General features: G+C 37.2%; 2 protein-coding genes across 6 annotated transcripts in view; both read left to right on the top strand.

Annotated features, from left to right (window-relative positions):
* Positions 1-17,886, top strand: part of LOC106170140 (fibrocystin-L) — a 53,503-nt gene extending 35,617 nt beyond the window's left edge. Inside the window, exons 52-74 of one of the 2 annotated variants that reach the window (XM_013549883.3) lie at positions 645-816; positions 1,057-1,245; positions 1,698-1,796; positions 2,165-2,307; positions 2,609-2,738; positions 3,306-3,548; positions 3,858-4,028; positions 7,688-7,921; positions 8,259-8,456; positions 8,836-9,036; positions 9,260-9,493; positions 10,054-10,158; positions 10,613-10,778; positions 11,107-11,345; positions 11,656-11,907; positions 12,263-12,380; positions 12,872-13,248; positions 13,514-13,878; positions 14,380-14,754; positions 15,040-15,448; positions 15,676-15,857; positions 16,219-16,336; positions 16,526-17,886. In XM_013549883.3, the coding sequence (XP_013405337.3) occupies positions 645-816; positions 1,057-1,245; positions 1,698-1,796; positions 2,165-2,307; positions 2,609-2,738; positions 3,306-3,548; positions 3,858-4,028; positions 7,688-7,921; positions 8,259-8,456; positions 8,836-9,036; positions 9,260-9,493; positions 10,054-10,158; positions 10,613-10,778; positions 11,107-11,345; positions 11,656-11,907; positions 12,263-12,380; positions 12,872-13,248; positions 13,514-13,878; positions 14,380-14,754; positions 15,040-15,448; positions 15,676-15,857; positions 16,219-16,336; positions 16,526-16,791 (4,986 nt within the window). In that variant the 3' untranslated portion in view covers positions 16,792-17,886. Of the gene's footprint in view, positions 1-644; positions 817-1,056; positions 1,246-1,697; positions 1,797-2,164; positions 2,308-2,608; positions 2,739-3,305; positions 3,549-3,857; positions 4,029-7,687; positions 7,922-8,258; positions 8,457-8,835; positions 9,037-9,259; positions 9,494-10,053; positions 10,159-10,219; positions 10,325-10,612; positions 10,779-11,106; positions 11,346-11,655; positions 11,908-12,262; positions 12,381-12,871; positions 13,249-13,513; positions 13,879-14,379; positions 14,755-15,039; positions 15,449-15,675; positions 15,858-16,218; positions 16,337-16,525 lie in introns of both variants that reach the window. The other variant, XM_087017064.1, reaches the window with a different exon arrangement.
* An 862-nt stretch (positions 17,887-18,748) lies between these two features.
* LOC106170107 (transcription activator GLI2.S) overlaps positions 18,749-21,359 on the top strand; it is a 54,040-nt gene continuing 51,429 nt past the window's right edge. For 3 of the 4 annotated variants that reach the window (XM_087016972.1, XM_087016979.1, XM_087016973.1), the window contains exon 1: positions 18,749-18,996. The gene's annotated coding sequence lies outside the window, so the exon portion shown is untranslated. The remainder of the gene's footprint in view (positions 18,997-21,359) is intronic. The other variant, XM_087016974.1, reaches the window with a different exon arrangement.

The raw sequence follows: 21,359 nt of genomic DNA on the forward strand, positions 1-21,359 counted from the left end.
TTTTGTTAAAATCTCTTAAGAGATTATAATAGAGTACAGCCATCAGTGGAGGTCACGTGATCTGAAGACAAGCTCAGATATCAGAATAATAGCTATAACTGCTGTTTTTGTGGTAAAACAGAATATATTTTATTTCTATGAGTTATTCACAATGTTTTTATTGTGAAATATAGATATCATAAGTAGAGTTATTATCCCTTTAAACTAAACAACAACTGAAATGACACTGACAGTATCATTTTTCTATTATTTTCCAAAAAAGTAGCATAAAATAATGATAAAGATCAGTTCTTAATTTCGTATCAGTGCAAAAGCATGCCTTATGTATATCAGTTGTTTAAAAGAGCCACAGGGGTTGCCACAGGAGCTGCTGATATTGGTTACATGGCCATACCAGAACCTCCCAACACTTACTTATGTCTTCTCATTCTGTATCAACTCAAAACTGACTCAGAAGCATAAATGAAAGACAAACACAAGGATAATGTTCAAAATTTGGCTGGTGATGGTTGCATTTATTGGAAGGTCCCTCTGATAAAAGAACTGATAGATTTTGGTAGTTAACATTGAAAAATGTGGATAAATATAACATTTACGTGATGCTTAGGCCTGAAAAAAATTCTAACGTTCTTTCTTTATTCCAGCCTAATGACTATGTGATCATGTCCCACAACCTGACGCAGCAACCAGACAGGTTCTCCATTCTGTCATCCACCAAGACCATAGCGGAGAGCACAGCGGCCAGTCTGGACCCAGCTGTGCACGCAAGTGGGGACTATCACTTCGACGTGAACAATAAGGAGGTCTTCTTTTTGAGTAAGCTACTGACATATGGAATAATTAAATTGAATAAACTGAGAAAAGCAGTTTTTTTTTTTTTTGCGATGGATTTTTATAATGCAGATATACTTTATCTGTTATGGCGTTCTTGGTGCCAAGGATTTCTGTTTGCCAACGATTTTGTGATGATTATAACTCTTGTCATGATATGTACACGACAGAAAAACACAGGTTTATAAAAATGATATAACAATTGATTTATTGTGTTTGTTTCAGTCGAAGGCTCATCCGGCATTGCATGGAACAACATAGGGGTCAATTTCCGCGTGTACCGTTGTTTCTTTGCCGACTGTATACCGCCCCCTGACCCCAACACCATCCCCCCTGCCCGCGAGCGCCCCAGTGTGTTCCAGCCCTGGTCTGAGGGCGCCACCTGGGGGTCAGCACAGGAGGACGATGGCTTCGGTTAGTATACAGTGTGTGTGTGTGTGTGTGTGTGTGTGTGTGTGTGTGTGTGTGTGTGTGTGTGTGCGCGCGCGCGCGCGCGCGCGCGCGCGCGCGCGTGTGTGTGTGTGTATGTGTGTGTGTGTGAGAGAGAGAGAGAGAGAAGAAGTTTTTTTTGAAAGGAGGTAATGTAATTCCATTTGTTCATGAAACAGTGTGCAAGCGAAGGCAGTTAATGGATCTATACAAATTAAAACTTTCTATCAGTGTAACTTTATAAGATCCAATGAAATTATTTGGACTTGTTTAAAAGTAATGATCTTAAAGGTACTTCAAATAGTTTGGATGAAAATAAATTGAATTTTTGACATTATTTATGTTTATTTTTCTATTAAGAATTTAATAACTTCAGACCCAGGATCTTATGGACAAAATCATGTATTTAGTGGTTTATTTATTGTTTTTGTTGCTAGGCAACATGTTCTGGGTTACACAGCTTCAGGCACAAGGCGTTAGAAAGAAAAGAAGTACAGCACAGCCTCCAGATGGCAGTAATATCAAGATCAGCGGTGGTAAGTTTGTGTTACATGTTAAAGTTACTTAAAATGATGCCTTCATTTTATATGGGTTGGATATTTGTTTGCATGCTATTTTTTGGTGTGGGAAACTTCTGTCAGGTTGAAATTTTGGAAAGTTCAAAAAGCTTTAGAATTGTGACAAAAGGACATTTTAACTGAAACATTTGATGTTTTTATGAGATGTTTCCATAAAAAAGTAAATCATTTCTTACTATTATAATACAAGAGACTATGAAAAATCTCTGTCACTGTATTAAGAACAATTATTTTTTCCTAATTAGCAGCTTGCTAAATCTATTCTGTATTTGCAATCAATTGAATAGTAATTTATAGGAATATTATGGCAATTTGTGATGCTTCAGGTAACTGGATAGTGGCTGATACAAACCTCCCGATAATGGAGAGATTGTACATCTACGGAGTTCTAGAGCTGGATCACAACGTAAACGCAGCCACAGGCACCTACCACAACTTTGTCATCAACGCCACCTATATCTTTATACAGGTATGTAAAGCTCTTTAATGAGAGAATTGTGAATGATTTTTATACCAGGCATAATTTCAGTTTATCGCCAATGCCACACACATATGGTAATAAAAATTATTATCAATTAAGCCTGAAGTATAGAATTTTATTGATTGAGTAGTTTATATATTTTAAGGACTCCTGTGATATTATATACCAGTTCAGCCAGTTTTCAGGGTGTACATCTGATAGATTTTCCTTTGTGAAGTATTACCCTTAAGTTTCCAGGGTGCACATCTGGCAGGTTTTGTTTTACAAAGTGCTATCCTTTGGTTTCCAGGGTGGCCGTCTCATCATTGGCTGGGAGGACAGCCCATTCCTGGGCAATGCACAGTTAGTGCTGCGAGGACACCACCACACCCCAGATATGCCGCTGCCCAACGGACCCAACATGGGTGCCAAGGTCATAGGTAAGGGAACACTGCTCTCAGATGTGTGGCATTTTTTTTAATTTTTTAATTTTTAATTTTTGTTTTTTTAGAGTTTCATACCCATAAGAGCAACATGTGTGGTTATTGATAGAATTATAGATATGAAAACATAACTTTTGATGTCTCATGTATTCATGGTGATTTTATGCAGTTCTTCTGTTCTTCTGTCCTGAATTTTCTCATATATGTCCCTCCTTCATTCTTATTTGTTAGTATAGGATCTTTATCTTCAACTTGCAGCCGTTTCATGTCTGCGTTCACTACCTCCCTTCAAGGCAGGTCAAGGTTGACTTGAAGGGAAGGACTTTCATAATTTCATGTTATTAATAAGGTGTTCAGGCCCATGGCAAGCAATTCGAAAAGGGGTTCTTTTTCTGAAAAAGTGGTTCTTTTACCATGAAACCTTCACGAACCTAAATAAATTTTATCCAAATGGGACCTTTTCCTGGCAAAAAAGGGAATTCTTTTGAACCCCTTGAAGCCCTCCTGGCTACGGGCCTAGTGTTTTCATCTCATAAACTAATTTTTCTGTCGTCACCGTTTTAGGTGTGTTTGGAGGGCTGGATCTTCATGGCAAGGACAGATCAGTGGTGTGGACACAACTGTCCCAGACAGCCAACCCAGGCGACAACTCCATCACCGTGAAGGCCACCGTAGACTGGGAGATCGGGGACGAGATTGTGGTCGCGCCCACCACTTACACCTCTTGGACGACGGAGACTTTCAGAATTACTGCTGTCAGTGGAAACGTGATTACCCTCAATGATTCTTTGGTGTATAAACATGAAGGTAAGTGTGCAGGCTGGAAAATTGGACTGAAAGAAAATTTTGTGATGATTTGTAAAGATCCTTTGGTTACGTGTTGGTATGTGTAGTTTCCTTTCAGACTTGCAAAGCAGTATGTGGTTCTGCAAAATAAACTGTCTTACAGTATAAGATCCAATGAAATTATTTGACTTTTTGGACATTTCTGATTATAAATGATATTAAGAACAAGTTATAATGGGTGAAAGTCTTTGTTCTTGATTGCAAATTTGCATTCTGATTTATTGTATTAAATATATATCACTTCCATAATTTTTCCCCTTCTCATTTCAGTATTCAGTGAGACACTAGCCAATGGCGTAACGTACGAGATCGCTGCCGAGGTTGGTCTGCTGTCCAGGAATATCAAGATCATTGGCGCCACCTATGACAACCTCTATGTGGAATCATTCGGTGCCCGGTTGATAGTTGGTCGCTTCATACAGTCAGGAACAGAGTATAGAGGTATGAACTATACGTTATACAAGTAAAAAGGTATTAATAGTATGTTGTACAAGTCTATGAATATCATGAATGAGATTGTTTTATCACAAAAAATCCCTGAAATTATGTTTTTTCTATTACTTTTTATGTACAGACACAGATGTGTCTGTACATATAGCCATCATCTGCGTCTGTCGTCGCCGTCGGCGCCGTCGGTGCCGTCGTCGCCGTCGTGCACTTTTACCGATAACACGATAAGTGGAACACCGTTTTTGCTTTTGGCTTGAAACTTACAGAACTGGTGAATATTCCTAATACGCAGGTCAAGTTCGAAAATCAGCATGATCGGGCCATTTTTAGGGAAGTTATGCTGTTTTTTCACTTTTTTCAGCATATATGCAGCACCGATAACACGATAAGTGGAAAACCATTTTACCTTTTGACTTGAAACTTGCAGAACTGATGAATATTCATAATACGCAGGTCAAGTTCGAAAATCAGCATGATCGGGTCACTTTTAGGTAATTTATGCTGTTTTTTCACTTTTTTCAGCATATATGCAGCACCGATAACACGATAAGTGGAAAACCATTTTACCTTTTGACTTGAAACTTACAGAACTGATGAATATCCATAATACGCAGGTCAAGTTCGAAAATCAGCATGATTGGGCTATTTTGAGGGAATTTATGCTGTTTTTTCACTATTTTCAATATAAATGCAACACTGATAACACAATATAAGAAAAACGGATTGGCCAATTGTAATTATACTCACAGGAGTGGTAAATCTTACTAAAACGCAGGTTGAGTTCGAAAATCAGCATAATCGGGCCATTATTTTAGAAGTTATACTGTTTTTTTCACATTTCCTCAGATTCAATTCTTAAGCATGTTAACAGTCTCATTATTGAACTAATAAGATACGTAAAAGTGTTTGTTTGACATTTCCTGCATCTTTACAACATTGTTAGTTGATTTTGTAAAAATGATGGTAAACTTGTTATCATGTATTGTGTAATAAAGTGTCAAAAATGGAAATAAACTCATATCATTGCAGTTTTTCAGATGCATTCATCCACTATGTTCAGAATCTCAGAATGGAGTAGTTGGACATTTAACACTGTTCTATTGATACTTTTTCCATCTCATCAATTTTCTTCATTGGTCATATAAAAATGGCAGTAAACTGTTTATTTTGTTTTATGTTAAAAAAGTGTTAAAAATGGAAATAAACCCATTTCAGAACAGTGCTGTCTTGTTTACATTTTGGCATTTTCAAGGTGTGACTTTGAAGTTCCATGGGCCTGAAGACTTTTGCTAGTTACATTTTCTGAATAACCATGATACTAATATTTTATAATTAAAAATTGATGGTCATTATGCTGTAAAACATTATGTAATATTGCATCAAAATTTGAAGAAACCCCTATTTTGGGCAGTGCTCCCATGATGACCATTTAAGGAAAATCATGTCACTTACTGTTCTCAAACTTACAGGAAAGAAACATGGGACTAAAATACAGCTTCAGTAGGCAATGCAGTCTGTTTGGTAAATTTTTCTGGCAATTAAACAGTTTTTTGTGAAAATTTAATTTTTCACATATTGGCATTTCCAAGGTGTGACTTAGAACCTCCACGGGCTTGAAGACCCATGCTAGTCACATTTTGTGAAAATCCATGACACTTATATTTTATTATTAAAAATCGATGGTCAGTATGCTGTTAAGCATTATGTAATGTTGCATCAAAATAGAAGAAAACACAATTTTTGGTGCTGCTGCCTTGATGACCATTATGGGAAAACCGTGTTACTTATGACTGTCAAACTTTCAAAAAAGAAACACAGGACTAAAATGCAGCCTGAGTTAGAAAAGCAGTCTAATTGGCTTTTTTTTCTGGAAGTTATACATTTTAGTGTAATATTCATTATCTTTTTGGCATATTCATTGTGGGACTCGGAGCTCCCATGGACATGAAGCCAAATGGTAATCATATTTTCTACATGTCCATCCTATTTATAGTCAATAAACAAAAATTGGTGATAATAATTCTCTAATTTATTATGTAATGTTACATCAAAATTGACAACAATCTTTTTGCACTGCTACTGCAAACATTATGAAAAGAAAACTGTGCTACTTATTATAATTTTAAACTTACAAGTACGATTTTTAGGATTGGCCTTCAGCTCATGAGAAAACCAGCTCTATTGGATTATCATGTTTATTGTATTTATGCATTTTTTTGTGAAATTTTCATTTTTCTCATTCTGGCACTTTCTAAGTATAAACTTGAACTCTGATGGGACTGGAGCCTTATGCTTTTACTTTCGTCTGTGTTACCTGTTGTGCATAAGTTGATGTTGACTGTGCAGTTAAACATGATGTATTATTGCATCAGGATTGGTAGTCTCCTATTTTGGGCATTATGGTTTTGTGCTTTTCTTAAGGTGTGACTTATGGGCCTGAAGACCTTTGAGTGGGTCAGTCTGTAAATTACCCTTGGGTATCACTAGATTAATTTCAGAGTTATAAAGTCATTTGCTTTAATAGGCCATTAAATGAGATTAGGCAAAGCAGACTTGTTGATATTTCCCTGTAAACTCCCAAAGGTAAAGCTCTCTGCTAGATTAATAATAAGGAAGCAGTGATAATTATGCAGGTAAATTTTGTTTAATATTGCAAATAAGTTATATATATATATATATATATATATATATATATATATATATATATATATATATATATATATATATCAAACTGGAAGATTAAATGTTTGAATAGCATCTTCATTGGAATTATATTTACCTCAAGCTCTGCCAAGGGGGTTATATTTTCACCCCTGTTTGTCTGTCATCCACATAACACAAAAAGTTATGGACCAATTTTGCAGAAATTTTCAGGAACTGTCGGAAGTGGGCCAAAGAGGACAATGATTAATTTTTGGTGGTGGTCCGGATCAATAATCAATCAATTATCAATAATAATCAACAATTGCTGCTTTGGCAGAGGTCTGCACTCTCAAAGTGCTTTTCTAGTTTTGTTGTTTTCCTTTATAATTTTTTCTCAAACACTTGCATTTGTGACTTTTAACTCTCATCTGCCTGGGGCTCGTCAGATTTTCTGTATTTCTACATAAGCAGTTGTATTGTTTTTTATGTCTTTAAACATTATGTAATATTATTTTATGCACTGTCATCATTTTTCAAATATTGAGACTTTCATAATGTGAATTTGAACTCTCATGGTCCTGAAACTGTAATCTTATTGAAGGGGTGGATTGAGACCATCTTCTGGGTCTTCCGGAAGACAGTCAGGTTATTAAGTTTATATTGACTGGTATCTATTTTTTTCTGTTGGAAGACCATCAAAATGGAGGATGGATCAACATAGATACTTTGTAATACTGTCAGAAAATACCTCTGGGTCTGCTCCTGTTATTGACCATGTTACCCGTTGTGCAAGATTAAAATTCAGTGTTGACTGACAGTGCTATTATAAGCATTATTTATTATTGCATCAAAATTGAATGACCTTTTTTGCATCTTTATTTTCTGTTTTTTGTCTGTACATTTGACAGCTTTGCTGCCTTGTTTGTCTTTCAAGCTTAATGGGCCTGTGTCCACCTCTCTGCATGGAAGATTTCTTTACTAAACCAATTTGTTGCTTTTCCTCCCAGGCTATGCTCGCATTTCCAACGTAGAATTCTACCACAGCGGCCAGGAAGGCTGGATGGAGCCATGGGACCCGCGTTACTCTATAGCATGGGTCAACGCAGGCTCCAGCGACAACATGAAACCCTCCTACTTGAAGAAGAGTACCTTCAATGAGAACTTTTCTCCGGCTATTGGAGTGTTTGATACCAGTAACATCACTGTGACTGGCAATGTTGTCTACAGAACAGTCGGGGCAGGTAAGAGTGAACAAATATAATTATTTAAGTTTTTATTTCAAAAGTTTAAAACTCTTTTTTCCAAGAGCTCTCGGCCATTTTGTACAGCCTTGATCACTTTGATGAGTTCTATTGATGAGTTCTATTGATGAGTAATTTTTGTTGGTATACCTCCTACATTAAAAAATGAATAATAATATAAATAAATATAAACTCTATAGATAAAATATAATTTTTTTCATCAATTTTTAAAGGTTTTTGTCCTCTATAATACTGTCTCGCCTCCATCTGATTTGAGTAAATTCCCCTCAATATTCTTTAAATCAAGATCTTATTATGACTTGTTGCATAATTGTAGGAATCGTGGTACGAGGATCAGAAAATGTTTTGCGGGACAACTTGGTGGTCAAAGCCATTAACCAGGACAAGTGGCTGAACACTGGACAAGCACAGATCATGATTTATGAAGGCGGAATTGAAGTCGATATGGCAGAAAAAGTTGTTGTCACTGGCAACCATGTTGCTGGGGCGGAGAGAACGGCCTTCAAAATACGAGGTGAGAGGCGAATATTTGGGGGTTTTTAATGAGCAGGTGCATTTTGAATAAAATGTTTATAAAATTTGCTTTGGAATTTTAGTGAATTTCTTTTCGAAAAGTTCTGCCTTAATGTTAGAAAAACCTCACGCAGCATGGAAATAAATTGGAATTTTAAAACACTTCACTTGTTCCAATATTTTGTTTTCATGATATATTTATAAATTCTCACAAAATGTGCTTTTAGACATACATCTTGAATCAAGAATTTTGATTCTTAATTGCTAACAAGACACTGTTCAAAGAAAGATTATAAATTTATTAATATTTTCACATCTATTGAGTAATTCTTGTACTTCTCATCATCATTGCACCTTACAAAAATTTTACCATTACTCAGGCGAGACCTGTCCTCACCAAGAAAATGGCGTTGAACCTTTTGCTGGCAACGTGGCGCACTCTACACTGCTGGGCGTAGACGTCTTCTACCAAACACAAACATGCTCTGACGTGGACTGCGTCAAAATCTCAAACTTCTTTATCTACAAAGCCTGGGACTTTGGGGTCTATCACCAAACAGCATGTGATATTGAAGCCTCAGGTATGGACTTGGCAAATTATTTATATCAATTTGTTTTTATCAATTTTTCCTTTTTCTTTTGCTTTCTATGTTCATATTGCATTGTAAAGTCTACTGAGCATAATTGAATTTTAGACTCTAAATAAATATTATTTTTGTTGTATTTGTGCCATAAATTCAAAAATGAAAGATTGACATTATACCAACCCTTTTTTTAAATTTCATCAATTTATTTATCATGCAGGATTGGTGATTGTGGACAGTTCCTTTGGGTTCTTCCCTCTGGTTATAACTCCCAGTGCTACTGGCCACGCCTACAAGTTCCACTACGCCAATCTGAGCAATTCCACCTTTGTGGGCAACAGTCCCATATTCGACTGCAATGACAAAATGGACGGCAGTGACCCGAACATGGCTTTCACTGGCAACAGTCGCAGTATAGGACAGAGCAAGGGCTCGGGGACCATGAGTACTGTAGGTAAGGTGGATTCTGGACAGATTCTTTGTGATGTAAAAGTATGTCTCTGTTTATCATTAAAGAGGCATACAAAGTCAATTTTTTGTCACAAACACCGACCAAATGCCAGCATATAGTTTCAAGTAGTATAACTGAGAGAATTACCCAAAGGCACTGTTTAATTTTACCCGAAAATGATGTTTGAAAGGATTTTTCTGCTAGCATTCTATGCTGTATGTCAATGGGGCAGAAAAGTAGGTCACAAAAGTAGGTTAAATTTCTGACCTAAAATTTAAAGAAAGGAGCAGTCTAAAGCTCTTTTATGGCTGATCAAGTGATCTTTTCAATTTATCCTGTGGAATGTCAAATTTATTTGAGTCGTGTAAGAAATTAGTAGAAGTAGTTTACCACCTATGCTCGGTTCATGTGTACCTTTAAGTTAAACTTGACCGATTTATATATATATATATATATATATATATATATATATATATATATATATATATATATATATATATATATATATATATATATATATTGTGTGGAAACCTATCTGAACTTAATTTTGTGTTTTTGCATAGGAGTCAGTTGGCCTGGTTTTTATTCTGGACCTAATAAAGCACCGGGAAAACCATTTGCTGGAATAATGACCTATCCCGCCATTGCTGGGGTCCTGAATATGAAAGGTTGGTTCTGAATTTTTGAACACGGAGAGAATCATCTTCAAATATTTTGTTTTTTGCACAGGTGTCAGTTGGCCTGGGTTTTATTCTGGGAGTAATGCTGCTCCTGGAAAACCATTTGTAGGAATAAAGACATATCCTGCAATTGCTGGAGTCTTGAATATGAAAGGTTGGTTTTTTAAGTGCTGAGTTTGACACAATAAGTTTGACACATCGAAAATGCAACTTCAGTCATTGTATTATTGTGAGAGCATCTTACCAAGTAGTCCACTGAAAATGGGAGACTTCTTTAGATGATTTAGGAGTCGGACCTTTTTTAAACAGTGTCAAAATATGTTGTGTTTTATTATATTTGATAAATGTTCATCTGAAAAAGCAGTACGTCCACTTAATTCAGCTGTGTCTTAGAAGTGTCTTAGAAGTGTTTTATAAGTGTTTTGAACGCCAATAATTCCAGGCAACCATTTTGCCCACTACAAGTCGGTGTGTACGTCCAAGAGAAGTTTTGCAGTGGGAGACAACCCTGGAAACGCTGACGCCTTGCACCCCATCAGTGCCTCTGGCACCTCCTTTGAGGATGTTGAAGAAGACAGCAAAGTTTTTATCCATAGATCAAATTTGGGGTTAGTGTTATGGGTTTTATTTTATTTTGTATTTTTATATGAACTATTTCTGGCAGATTCATTCTTATATACATATAATTACATTTTATAAACATTGAAATTTTTTCCATTGAATTTAATGATTATCTGTGAAAGAGCTGTAACATGCCAAAGCATAAGACTTGTATTTTGCAAATTCATAAACAGTTGTCTTCTTGACATTTAAGTCCATTTTTCTCAAAACATTTAAAACTGCAGCTTTTTAATTCTCACTGATTCCTACGCTCCCTTCTAATTTTAGGTTTTGTATTTGTTGACTTAAATAACGTAAATACTTGTGTCTTTGTAGCAAAGTCAATCCTTCAGACTGCGTTGACATGGAATGTGACGCACAGAAAAAAGCCATGATGCGCGACGAGGACAACACCTTCCTAGCAGGCACGGGGCCCGCGGCCATCATCCCGGACTCTGCATTTGAGTGGAACGGCGACCGGCGCAGAGGACTGGGAGACTACCGCATCCCTAAGACTCTTTTGACTGAGCTTGATGGAACTAGAATTCCCGTAGCGAACATAGCACCATACAAAGGTAGGGGCATTTGTAATGGCAGGTATTTTTTCACCATGACAAATGATAATTATGAGGGTTGTTCATAAGATCCAAGTTTCTCAGAACCAATGCATTATTGGATCAGTTTGTGAAACGTCTATTACAGTAACGGGAAGCAGCAGAGTGGAGAGAAGTAACCTAAAAGAGTGAATTCTTTTGTAAAAAAATCAACTAATATTACTATATGTTTTAACTATCTACCGTTTTTTACCCGTTTGAAATCGCTAACAGATTTGAACTGTTATTGGTGGATAACAATGGTCTTTAAATATTTGCTATGATTTTCTAGGTATCATCGGAACCAGCACCTCCTCTTGTACATGGAAAGCAGCCTGGCAGGCTTATGCATGCCACGGACTGGACTACGAGATGCTGATCATCGAAAGTCTGGACGCAGACACAGAGCTGCGTCGCCTTTCACCTGTGGCCATCTTGGGTGACCAGCACATCGATCTGATCAACGGCCCTCAGGATCACGGCTGGTGTGCTGGTTATACCTGCCAGAAGAGGCTGTCCACATTCAATGCCATTGTAGCCACAGGTGAACCATGTTCATAACTTTTGAAGATTTTTTTTCTAGTGAAGATATTTTAGAATTGTGTATCATGTGTCAATATAGGATTTAAGAAAGGAATATTTATTTATTTATTTATTTATTTATTTATTTATTTATTTATTTATTTATTTATTTATTTATTGAATAGGGTGTATGTTGGCTAGGGGAAATTTTTGTAGCACAAATGAAAATCCTTACTATCAGCTGTCTCAGGCAAAACTTTTTGATTCCATTTTGAGGTAGCAATGGCAAAATAACTTTTTTCGTCATAAATTCAAAAAAGCAATAATGTTAAAACTTCTGATGTCTGTAAGTTACTTTGGTTTATTCATCTATTCAGGCAAACATTTTGAGATGCATTACACCAGCACGAGTCCTCAGAAGTCGCGCTTCTTCTTGCTGAATGCCAACGAGACGCAGGCTGTGAGGTTGGCTGTCTGGTATGCTAATCCTCAAAGGTAAGATGCAATTTACACTCTTGGTCACACGGTGACTTGTAGGCCCATGAGGCTGGGTGATGTACTCATATCACATGTCATGTTAATAAATAAATACTACTAATACTACTACTTATAGTCCTACTGTGGGGACACAGGAACAGTTTTCTACACTCTTGTGTAGCGTTCTCTTTGAATGAAGAGCAAAATCAGGCATATAGGCAGGGGTGGTCCAGGGAGTTCAAAATTAAGTACCACCCCTTAGGCCAGAAAAAGTTCATTTTTCCAGAAAAAAGCCACTCCCCCAATTAAATCACTGGCAACAGGCCTGAGAATGATCTCTTGATTGTTGCATATATATATCAACACGATAAAACAAATCAGATAACAAAGAAAAAAAAAATTGGTACTAACTTTGAAAGCTACTGTTTTGAAATAACGATAAGATGTAATTAAATGAAAAGGTAAGTGACATTTTGTTGTATAAACCATACTTTCATTTTTGCCTTCAGGTTGGTCGTGAAAGTCAATGGTCAATATATTAATGCCAAAAATATCGACTATGACAAGAACAACAGGGAAATATTTAAAGCTCCATCATTTGAAGGTGAATTTTGGCCCGATATTGCCAATGATCCTACTGGCGCCAATTTCTTTGACCGTGACACTGGCCTGCTGTACTTCCTAGTGCGCGGCAGCACACCTGTCTCCATTGACACTCTCCCAACAATCAATGTGGCTTTCAACATGCCTGCCCTCACTGTGGACGAATTCTTTGGGGAGAATATCATCAACAATCTGGCGGCATTCTTGGATATCCCCAAAGACAAGATACGTATTGTCAAAATTGTACGCAGCACGGATGGTTCTCGCAAGAAGAGAGCTACTGGTGAGGAAACTTTTACACTTAACATGAATTGAGAAATATATTATTGATTAATTTTAGACACAACAATCCCTTTTTTGACACAGAGTCAAATTCCAAAATTTTTGTTACTTCAGCATTTTCTGTGTATAGCTCATAAAAATTAATTGTGGAAACTAATAAATTGAATTACATTGTTCAAATTTATTGAGAAATTATCAGAATATGTATTCTCTGATTTGTGCTCCCTTTAATCAATGTTTTTAATGGCACCATTATTATGATTCAGGCACTATGAAGGTGGAGATAGAAATTGGCAACTTGCCCAGTAACGGATCCGTCACCGACAACTCCACGACAACCAACCCAGGCGATCTAGACTTCGCAACCCTGCAGAACGTCACCGCCAAAATCTACGACGCCACTCAGCTTGGAACCCTGTCCACCGCCATGAACGTGACTGTTCTGGATGTCAGCATTGTGGAGCCGGCACCATCGCCCTCAGACCCCGCCTGGGCCGAGGTGGCCAATCAGACATCCCCGACTGTGGTGATTACTGTCCCCACTACGTTATCAATCAGCACTCAACCTGTAGGGGGAATGGAGGGCAGCAACCTCACCCAGGCTCCTATACTGCAGATGTATGATAACACTGTAAGTGCCATTGCTAGTGTACTCTTTCTGTTTTGATCATTGTGTTTGAAAAGGGGGATACATTTTTTTTGCCTTTGTTGGTTTGTTAGTGAGAAACAACTTGGAAAGTTTTGGGTGGAATTTGAGCAAATTTTCAGCACAGCAAGGTAAGAAAAGGGCTGACATAGAATAGAGTAGATTTTTGAACTGGTGCATTTATTAATTAATTAGGTAATTGATAAATAATAATGAAAAATTGAGCTGCCTTGGCAAAGTCTGTGCTCTTTTATTGCTTATCTAGTTATATGTATGTGTATATATAATTAACCTAGTAACAGATATAAAGGTTATTTTAACTTCTGCATTTTGCATTTTTATTTAGTTACCAACTTTCAGTTTGTTTTCCAAGACCCACTGAGTAAAAAGGTACTCCATGAAGTGACCCGGCCCATGTTTACATTGCCAGTATAAATCTCAACTGTGGTGAACAAAGCTAACTGTGGTATAACATTCTGTCTTCAGGGGACTCTTGTCACCAGTCTGGGGTCCACAGCCAACCCTTGGGAAGTGACTGCCACCATTCGTGCTGGAACTGGCCACGCCTCGGCACAATTGAGCGGCGTCACCAAAGTGCAGTATAAAGATGGAATGGCGGACTTCTCAGGTCTCCAGGTCACACATGCAGGCAGTGGGTACATCTTGGATTTCACCTTCACCAAACCTGCAGAGGCCTCTGGCTTCAGTGTGTCATCCTCGACGTTTGACGTGAGTGCCATCCCCCTAGCAGCCATTGTAACATCGGTGGATCGTAATGCCACAGTGGGGGCGCCACTGTCTGCTGTTGTTCAGATTGTTGTCAATGGAACCAACGCTGTTCCAGATGACATATCGTGGAAGGTAGGTTTGGAATTATTTTTATTTTCTTGTTTTTTGTGGTTTCCTTGACTTGACATTTTTTAAAGGCCTACTTTGTTGAAAAATATCCCGTAAACGCGAGAATGAAAACATCTGAAAAAATTGATGATGTACCTGGTGTGCATCCATCTATGGTAACAAGTAAAAACTTTAACTAAGTATTGTTATCTTGCATTATCAAATGTTACCATATTTACAATGAAAACGAATCAGTTTTTTTCTTTTAATTTTTGATTACAACATGCTAACATACATATTTCTCCACAGGGTCACACCTGGACTGCCACAGCCTCCCTGTACTCCCTCACAGCAAGTGGCGCCACCTTGTCTGGTGTTACCACGGCAACCTTTAACGCCTCCAACCAGGGCCAGGCGACGTTCTCCGATCTCCGTATCTCCCACACTGCCACCTATCCTAAGAGGTACTTCATTCAGTTTGACGTGACCACCTCGCCGGCCGACTACAACTTACAGGCGGTGTCGAGCTATGTTGAGGTGCAGCCATCAGGTTATGTGGCGCCCACAGAGGAGGTCAGCCATACTGGACAATGGACTTTCCAGGCAGATTATGACGCAGTGGTGGCTGGGAAGGAGGAATACATGAAGGGAACTATCTGGAACTTCTTGATGGGCCAGTACACCAACGCCACCTTTAGGGACATTACTGTTGCCAAAGGTAAGGCTAGATCTGCTTGGGGGAAGTATACATCAATTAATGCAAGAGAAAGAGATAAATATTTAGCTCTTACAGAGGAATGTTTTGATCATTATTTTTGAACTTGGAAATTCAATTTGAAAGACAACATTAAGCAAAGGTAACCTATCTTTTTAAGCCAACAGTAACTTATGAATTTGAAGCCTTTAAAGAGAGGTACTCATTCTTGCGTATTATTTGTTTTTCAGGAAGCATCATTGTGTCATTTGTGATCTATGGAGGCCAAGCAGAGGTCAACGACACTTTGTTCAAGATGTACGATGACCTGCTGACGGGCGTGACCTTGACCTTTAACGGACAGCAGATCACAGCAGAGCCCTCTATGTTGCTGGACTCTGTGGCCTACTACGGATCAGTTGGACCTCCGACAGTAAGCTTTGCTGCACTCCTTTAACTGTTGTTGTTTCAATTTTATCATATTCAAGGGCAATTTTGAGATTGCAATAATAAAAGTAATTTTTGGAAGTGTATATGAAATATATCACAATTAATGAATCAGCATGGATGAAAGTTTCAGGATTGTGCCTGATTTCAGGATTTTCAATCTTCTTTTTGATCATTTTTTTCATATGGTCTAAAAGCATCAAGAAATTACAAGCTATGTTTTGGGGCTTTTCGGTTTTTACAACTTTCACCCATGCATCAGTTGAAGTTTGCTTTAACTAAATGTGAAAGACGGCAAAAATTCTCAAGTTTATAATTCTATAGTGCACGTAATTGCTCTATTTCAGTCTGAACCAGGTCTTGCCCCAACTGGCCTTCCTCTGTATGTCATTATAGTGATAGTTATTGTTGCCATCCTCCTCACTGTGCTGTTTGTTGGAATCGTGGTTTGGAAGCTTATTTCAAGTAAGTATTTGTAAAGATCACCTTCCTGCTTAGTCTTTGACAAATGGTGGAAAAATATGTTCAGTCTGTTTAGAAACAATTTATTTTATAACTACCAATGAAAGATTAGCATAAAATTGTATATGTATATGAGAATGTCATGATTCAGTTTGATGGTAAGTCATATGTTTACTGCTTATTTTAATCCAGACAAGCACAACATGAAGGTGGCTTCCGTAGAAGACATGCGTCACGAGGAGCCAGATGAGCGTGAGATCACACGCAGAACTAGCTACCTTCCGTTGCAGCATCTCCCTCCGTCCGACAGCCCCATGCATCTGGTGACCAGTCTCCCTCCTGCCTCCACTGCTTGGGCTGTCAAGCCGAAGCTGCCACCGATCAGAGGAAAGAGACTTCTTCATGATGAATCTTTGAGACGCAGACCATCCTTGACCTCAGATCATGCTAAAGAGTGAGGAGATGGGATTGGATGATTGAGCCCTAGGCATTGATTGGATGAAAATGAAAGGGGCTTGATATTTTTTTATGACATAGGAAGTACTTTCTGCAAACCTGTTGTTGTGATAGACTTTACTGCTATGTGATATTTTAATGATAGGACAGTACCTTAATGTCTTATTGTTGCTTGAAGTAAGTGATGAAGTATTTCATATTTTTTATACTGTTGACCCAACGCTGGCGTATATGAGTCAAATATGGTTTACATTTGATAAAACATTTTTCTTTATCCTTTTATGTTAATTCCACAGACTTGGTAACATCATAGATGTTCTAATATAAATGTTAATACTGATGCCCTATGTATATGACAGTAACTTTAAGTTTTCAACTACAGTGTCCTGGGTATATCTGTATAAGTGAATGATGGTGAAGTTGAGCTTAAAGTGACTAGATGTGAAGTTTCTGTAACTTCTTTAGTGGCACAGGAGGCTGAAGAATCTCGGTATGCTTTAAAACAGAATGTAAAACTTTAATCCGTCCTTCATACCTTCTTTTCTTTGATCTCAATGTGTTTTGCCCAAGCTGATGCCATCTTATCTGACAGAAAATTTGATTTTATATTTACATATATTTACATATGAAAGTAGTTTTATTTTTTGGTCTTATTGAGAGCTATGGTTATAGCACTTTAAACACAATACTTGGTTCTTTTAAAAAAAAACAAGAAAGATAAAAAAGACTCAATTTGCATTAAATAATCACAAAGAGAAAAATTATTTTTTGTTCACTGCTAGTATAGCTATTTACACTTGTTTTGAATGTCATTATTTGCATAGGCATATTTTCAATTTCATTGAAAACTTTTGATCCTGTGAACCGGTTACTCAAACTGAACCGCTTTGTTGTGAAGATTTGTATTTTTTCACTTTTGTAATATTTTGTCAGGCTTCACATTTGTAGAAAATACTAAACTGTTTGAGTGTGAGTTGTTTTGTAATACTGACTTGCGTCTTGGACATGGGTCGTAGAGCTTTGTGTTCGCACAACTTTGACCCATTCTTACAGCAGTGTTGTATTTTCAGAAATGAATAAAAACGTAGTGGCTTTTCTGTCTGGATTTGTGTCATTTTGTATCAATGCAGCTGAAATAAGTTTATAAACAGTATTTAAATGTGCTATGTAAGATTCCCTGCGGGCGGATTTTTTAAAAAAAATTTTGCCTTCATTTCAAGCTCTTGATTTCTGGAAAAGACAGAAAAAATTACAATAGGGACTCGCGGGGGTTGGGGGGGGGGGGGGGGGATTTCTCGCAATATGAATATGAAAATACCCACCAGGACTCTCATAATGGGCATTATCATGAAACAATATCAAACGTTAACATGGTTTCTACAAATTATCTTTTTAAAACGATGATAAGTTTTTCTAAGCACCATACAAGTGCGGCAAGGTGAAGGTTCACAGAATTTGACTTTGTTGAACTGGAATACTTACGCGAGGACCCTTTTATCTTCTGCCAAACATCAGGTCCCAAAACCATATTTCAAGGGATTGCCTGGTGGTTAGAAAAACTTGTACTTAAATGGTTTTTGCAGGCACTCGGCCAGTGATTATAAACCAGCCTTTATTATTATTAATTTAAATATAACTATAAATATTAAAAAATAAATGTAGGCCTACCTTTTTGTCCATACTAAATTACTCTGATTTTCTTCAAGAGTTTTTCTCCACGGGAGTGGACATGTGTCACAATATTTAGCTATTTTTTCATAAATTGAAGAAGTTGTTAGAGAAGCTGTCGTTACTTATTTATTTATTTATTTTAGCTTTTGAAATAGAATAAAAACGGTAAATAAAAATGTGCAGCGAAATTAATTGCATTAGTTGCGACAGCAGTTGCGTTATGAAGATACGATTGTGTCGAGATGTTTATAGATGGCGACACTGCCGCTGCGGACCACATGCATGGCTAGCTGTGCAGAGGGAGAACACAGCCAGAGATCCTGTGGCATTTTACGCTAGTTTAGTAAGTTTGGACCGCTTCCTTGAATGCTTGATTCACTACGAGTATGATGCAGTTTTAGAAGATTAGTGTGTGTGATTTGCGCTGGATTGTATAGTTTTTAGGGAAATATTAGCCCGTCGTTTGCCGGCTTCTTGAACTTCTTCGTTCACAAGCACACAACTCAAGTCTGGTAGCATACGAAACCCTGTGTGGGGTAGGTACGCGGATTTATTGGAAAGAATTGATTTGCTGTCGTTGTTGGGTTCATCAAGTCATAACGACATGTTATATTTACTGTGTTTTACCAGCTTTTTATCAAAACGTTTTATATTTTTGTTAAATTTTTTTTCAAATGTAATATTTTTAGACGTCTGTTAACGCTATATTTTTCAAAATTCAACATTGTCTATACCTTCAATAAATATGTCATAATCATTACCTTTATTTATTCACTTATTTATTTGTTTATTTGTTCTGGCCTTATGCTGAAGATATAACTTGCCTAGATATAAAAAAGATATAGGTATATCTACTAGTAATTATTTTTTGCCAATATTACGTTGAAAAGTATGAATAAGAATATTTGTTTCCAGAAAATGTCTAACATTTTAAGAATGTCGTTCAAAAACCTTTAAATTAATCCTTTAATTCACCAAGTGTGATATCCCAGTTAGTGACACCCAATCTCTCTCTCTCTCTCTCTCTCTCTCTCTCTCTCTCAGTTATATATTCTTGCCTAAGACATATTTGACAAAATTTGATCTTGTTGGATAGTTCACATGATTCCAACTGGGTGCGTCAAGAGACAGCCCAGCCATTGTGAGAAAACTGCAGGTGTAATACTATAATATTTCTTGCATTCCTTTTATCATATTGAAAGTAGTAGAACTCTCCATCTCCCACCCTGGGAGTCAAGAGTTGATGAGTTCTTTTCATGTGTCATCATTACTGAAGAACACATTAGAGTGCAGTGAGACAGCCACTTTCTTGTAACAGTTGATCTGTACAATAAGTTATAACTTCTTGATCCGTATATATATATATATATATTTAAGTGATTAACCATCTGAAATAAGCATCAAGAAGTAAGTGCATTTTAAATAAAGCAGCTGGTAAAAGAATTAATTAGCAAGAAAGCAGAGTATTCAATATGCCAGAAAACTAATATTTTTGTACATTGCTGAAGGCAGTTGTTTCAACATGAGGGAATTTCTTTTTCCCATCTTAATTTGGATGCATGGGTGAGAGTTTTCAACTTTTTAGATTTAACTGTCTCCAACTCCCCTCACCCCCCACCCCCCCACCACCAAAACTATGTTTCCTGGTCCTAGTTTTTAAAAGTTGGATCTTCAGTTGCATGCTAAAAGAGAGTATATTACGTAATATAAAGTCTTTATGAAAAACAAAGTGCTCCCCCTGTGCAAGGCAGCATTAACCTTTCCTATACTGTGAAATAACAGATAACAGCAGTTGGCTATATAATGGGCATTCCATGCTGCTTGGGCCATAATAGACTGTATTGGAGGACATGTGGATTAAAGGCCTCAAGGTGCAAGCTTTGTTCTCTGAACAACCTACATGCTTTCTGTGACAGCCTCATTTATCACGGATACCTCAGTCAGTCACCTTGTTGTGCAGGGGCAAGTTTGGGGGTATTTTATGACTTAAGTCGTGCAGGGTGTCTCATTTATTTACATATATATATCTAACCCTATGTTCTAAAGTTTATATGTTCCCAAAATAGGTGTAGGACTCGGATGTGTCTTCTGTCGATAATTCCCAAATGAGACAACTTATTTTGAAGTTATTTTTTAGAAAGGATAACCAGGTTCAAGTCTCATATGGTGACTTAATTAGAAGGCATAATTTTGATGACACTTTTTTTTTCAGTGTTTAACTGGATGTTTGCATGTCTGCATATTTGGCAGGCATAACACACATAAATCATTCTCGTGCCATCTCATTTTTTGTTACCCCATTAGGTTTATTCCTAGATTCTTTTTATACTATCTTGAAATAAAACCTTGTTGAATAAACTCAATTTTTGCTGCTTTTTATTCTCCTTAATCACGAGCACCTCTTTTGGCAGACATAAATATATCTCTATTTTGGCATGATATATATACAGATTGTGAAACGTGAGTCTGATGTAACTTCACATCAGTTTTGTTTTATACCAACAGCTGTTTTCACCAAATCAAATTTTAATTTGAGGGGAAAAATCAATATGTTCATTTCCTTGAGTCAAGCTTAATTATTTGTTGTATTTAACTTGTATTTAACTCATGCTACTCTATGCAATGTATAATAATTGAAAAAAAAAATGTTTGTAAGATGGTCCCTAATATGCCTCACCTAATTTCATGTTTGTATATATAATGCCACAGTCCTGGTGGGTGATCATCAGCACCCCACCCCCGTCCCACTCCACCCCAGCTTGGCACTCGCTTTCATCCTAGGTGTTTATAAATATCAATACCCTATATTTTCACCCCCACCCCAACCTTACCTCCCCCCTCCCCCAACTTCCAGCTCAACATTTGCTTTTTATCCAAGGTGTATAAAATGATGTCAAGA

Source organism: Lingula anatina, chromosome 7, assembly GCF_051362555.1.
Source record: "Lingula anatina isolate TDL-2025a chromosome 7, LinAna3.0, whole genome shotgun sequence".
NCBI lineage: Eukaryota > Metazoa > Brachiopoda > Lingulata > Lingulida > Lingulidae > Lingula > Lingula anatina.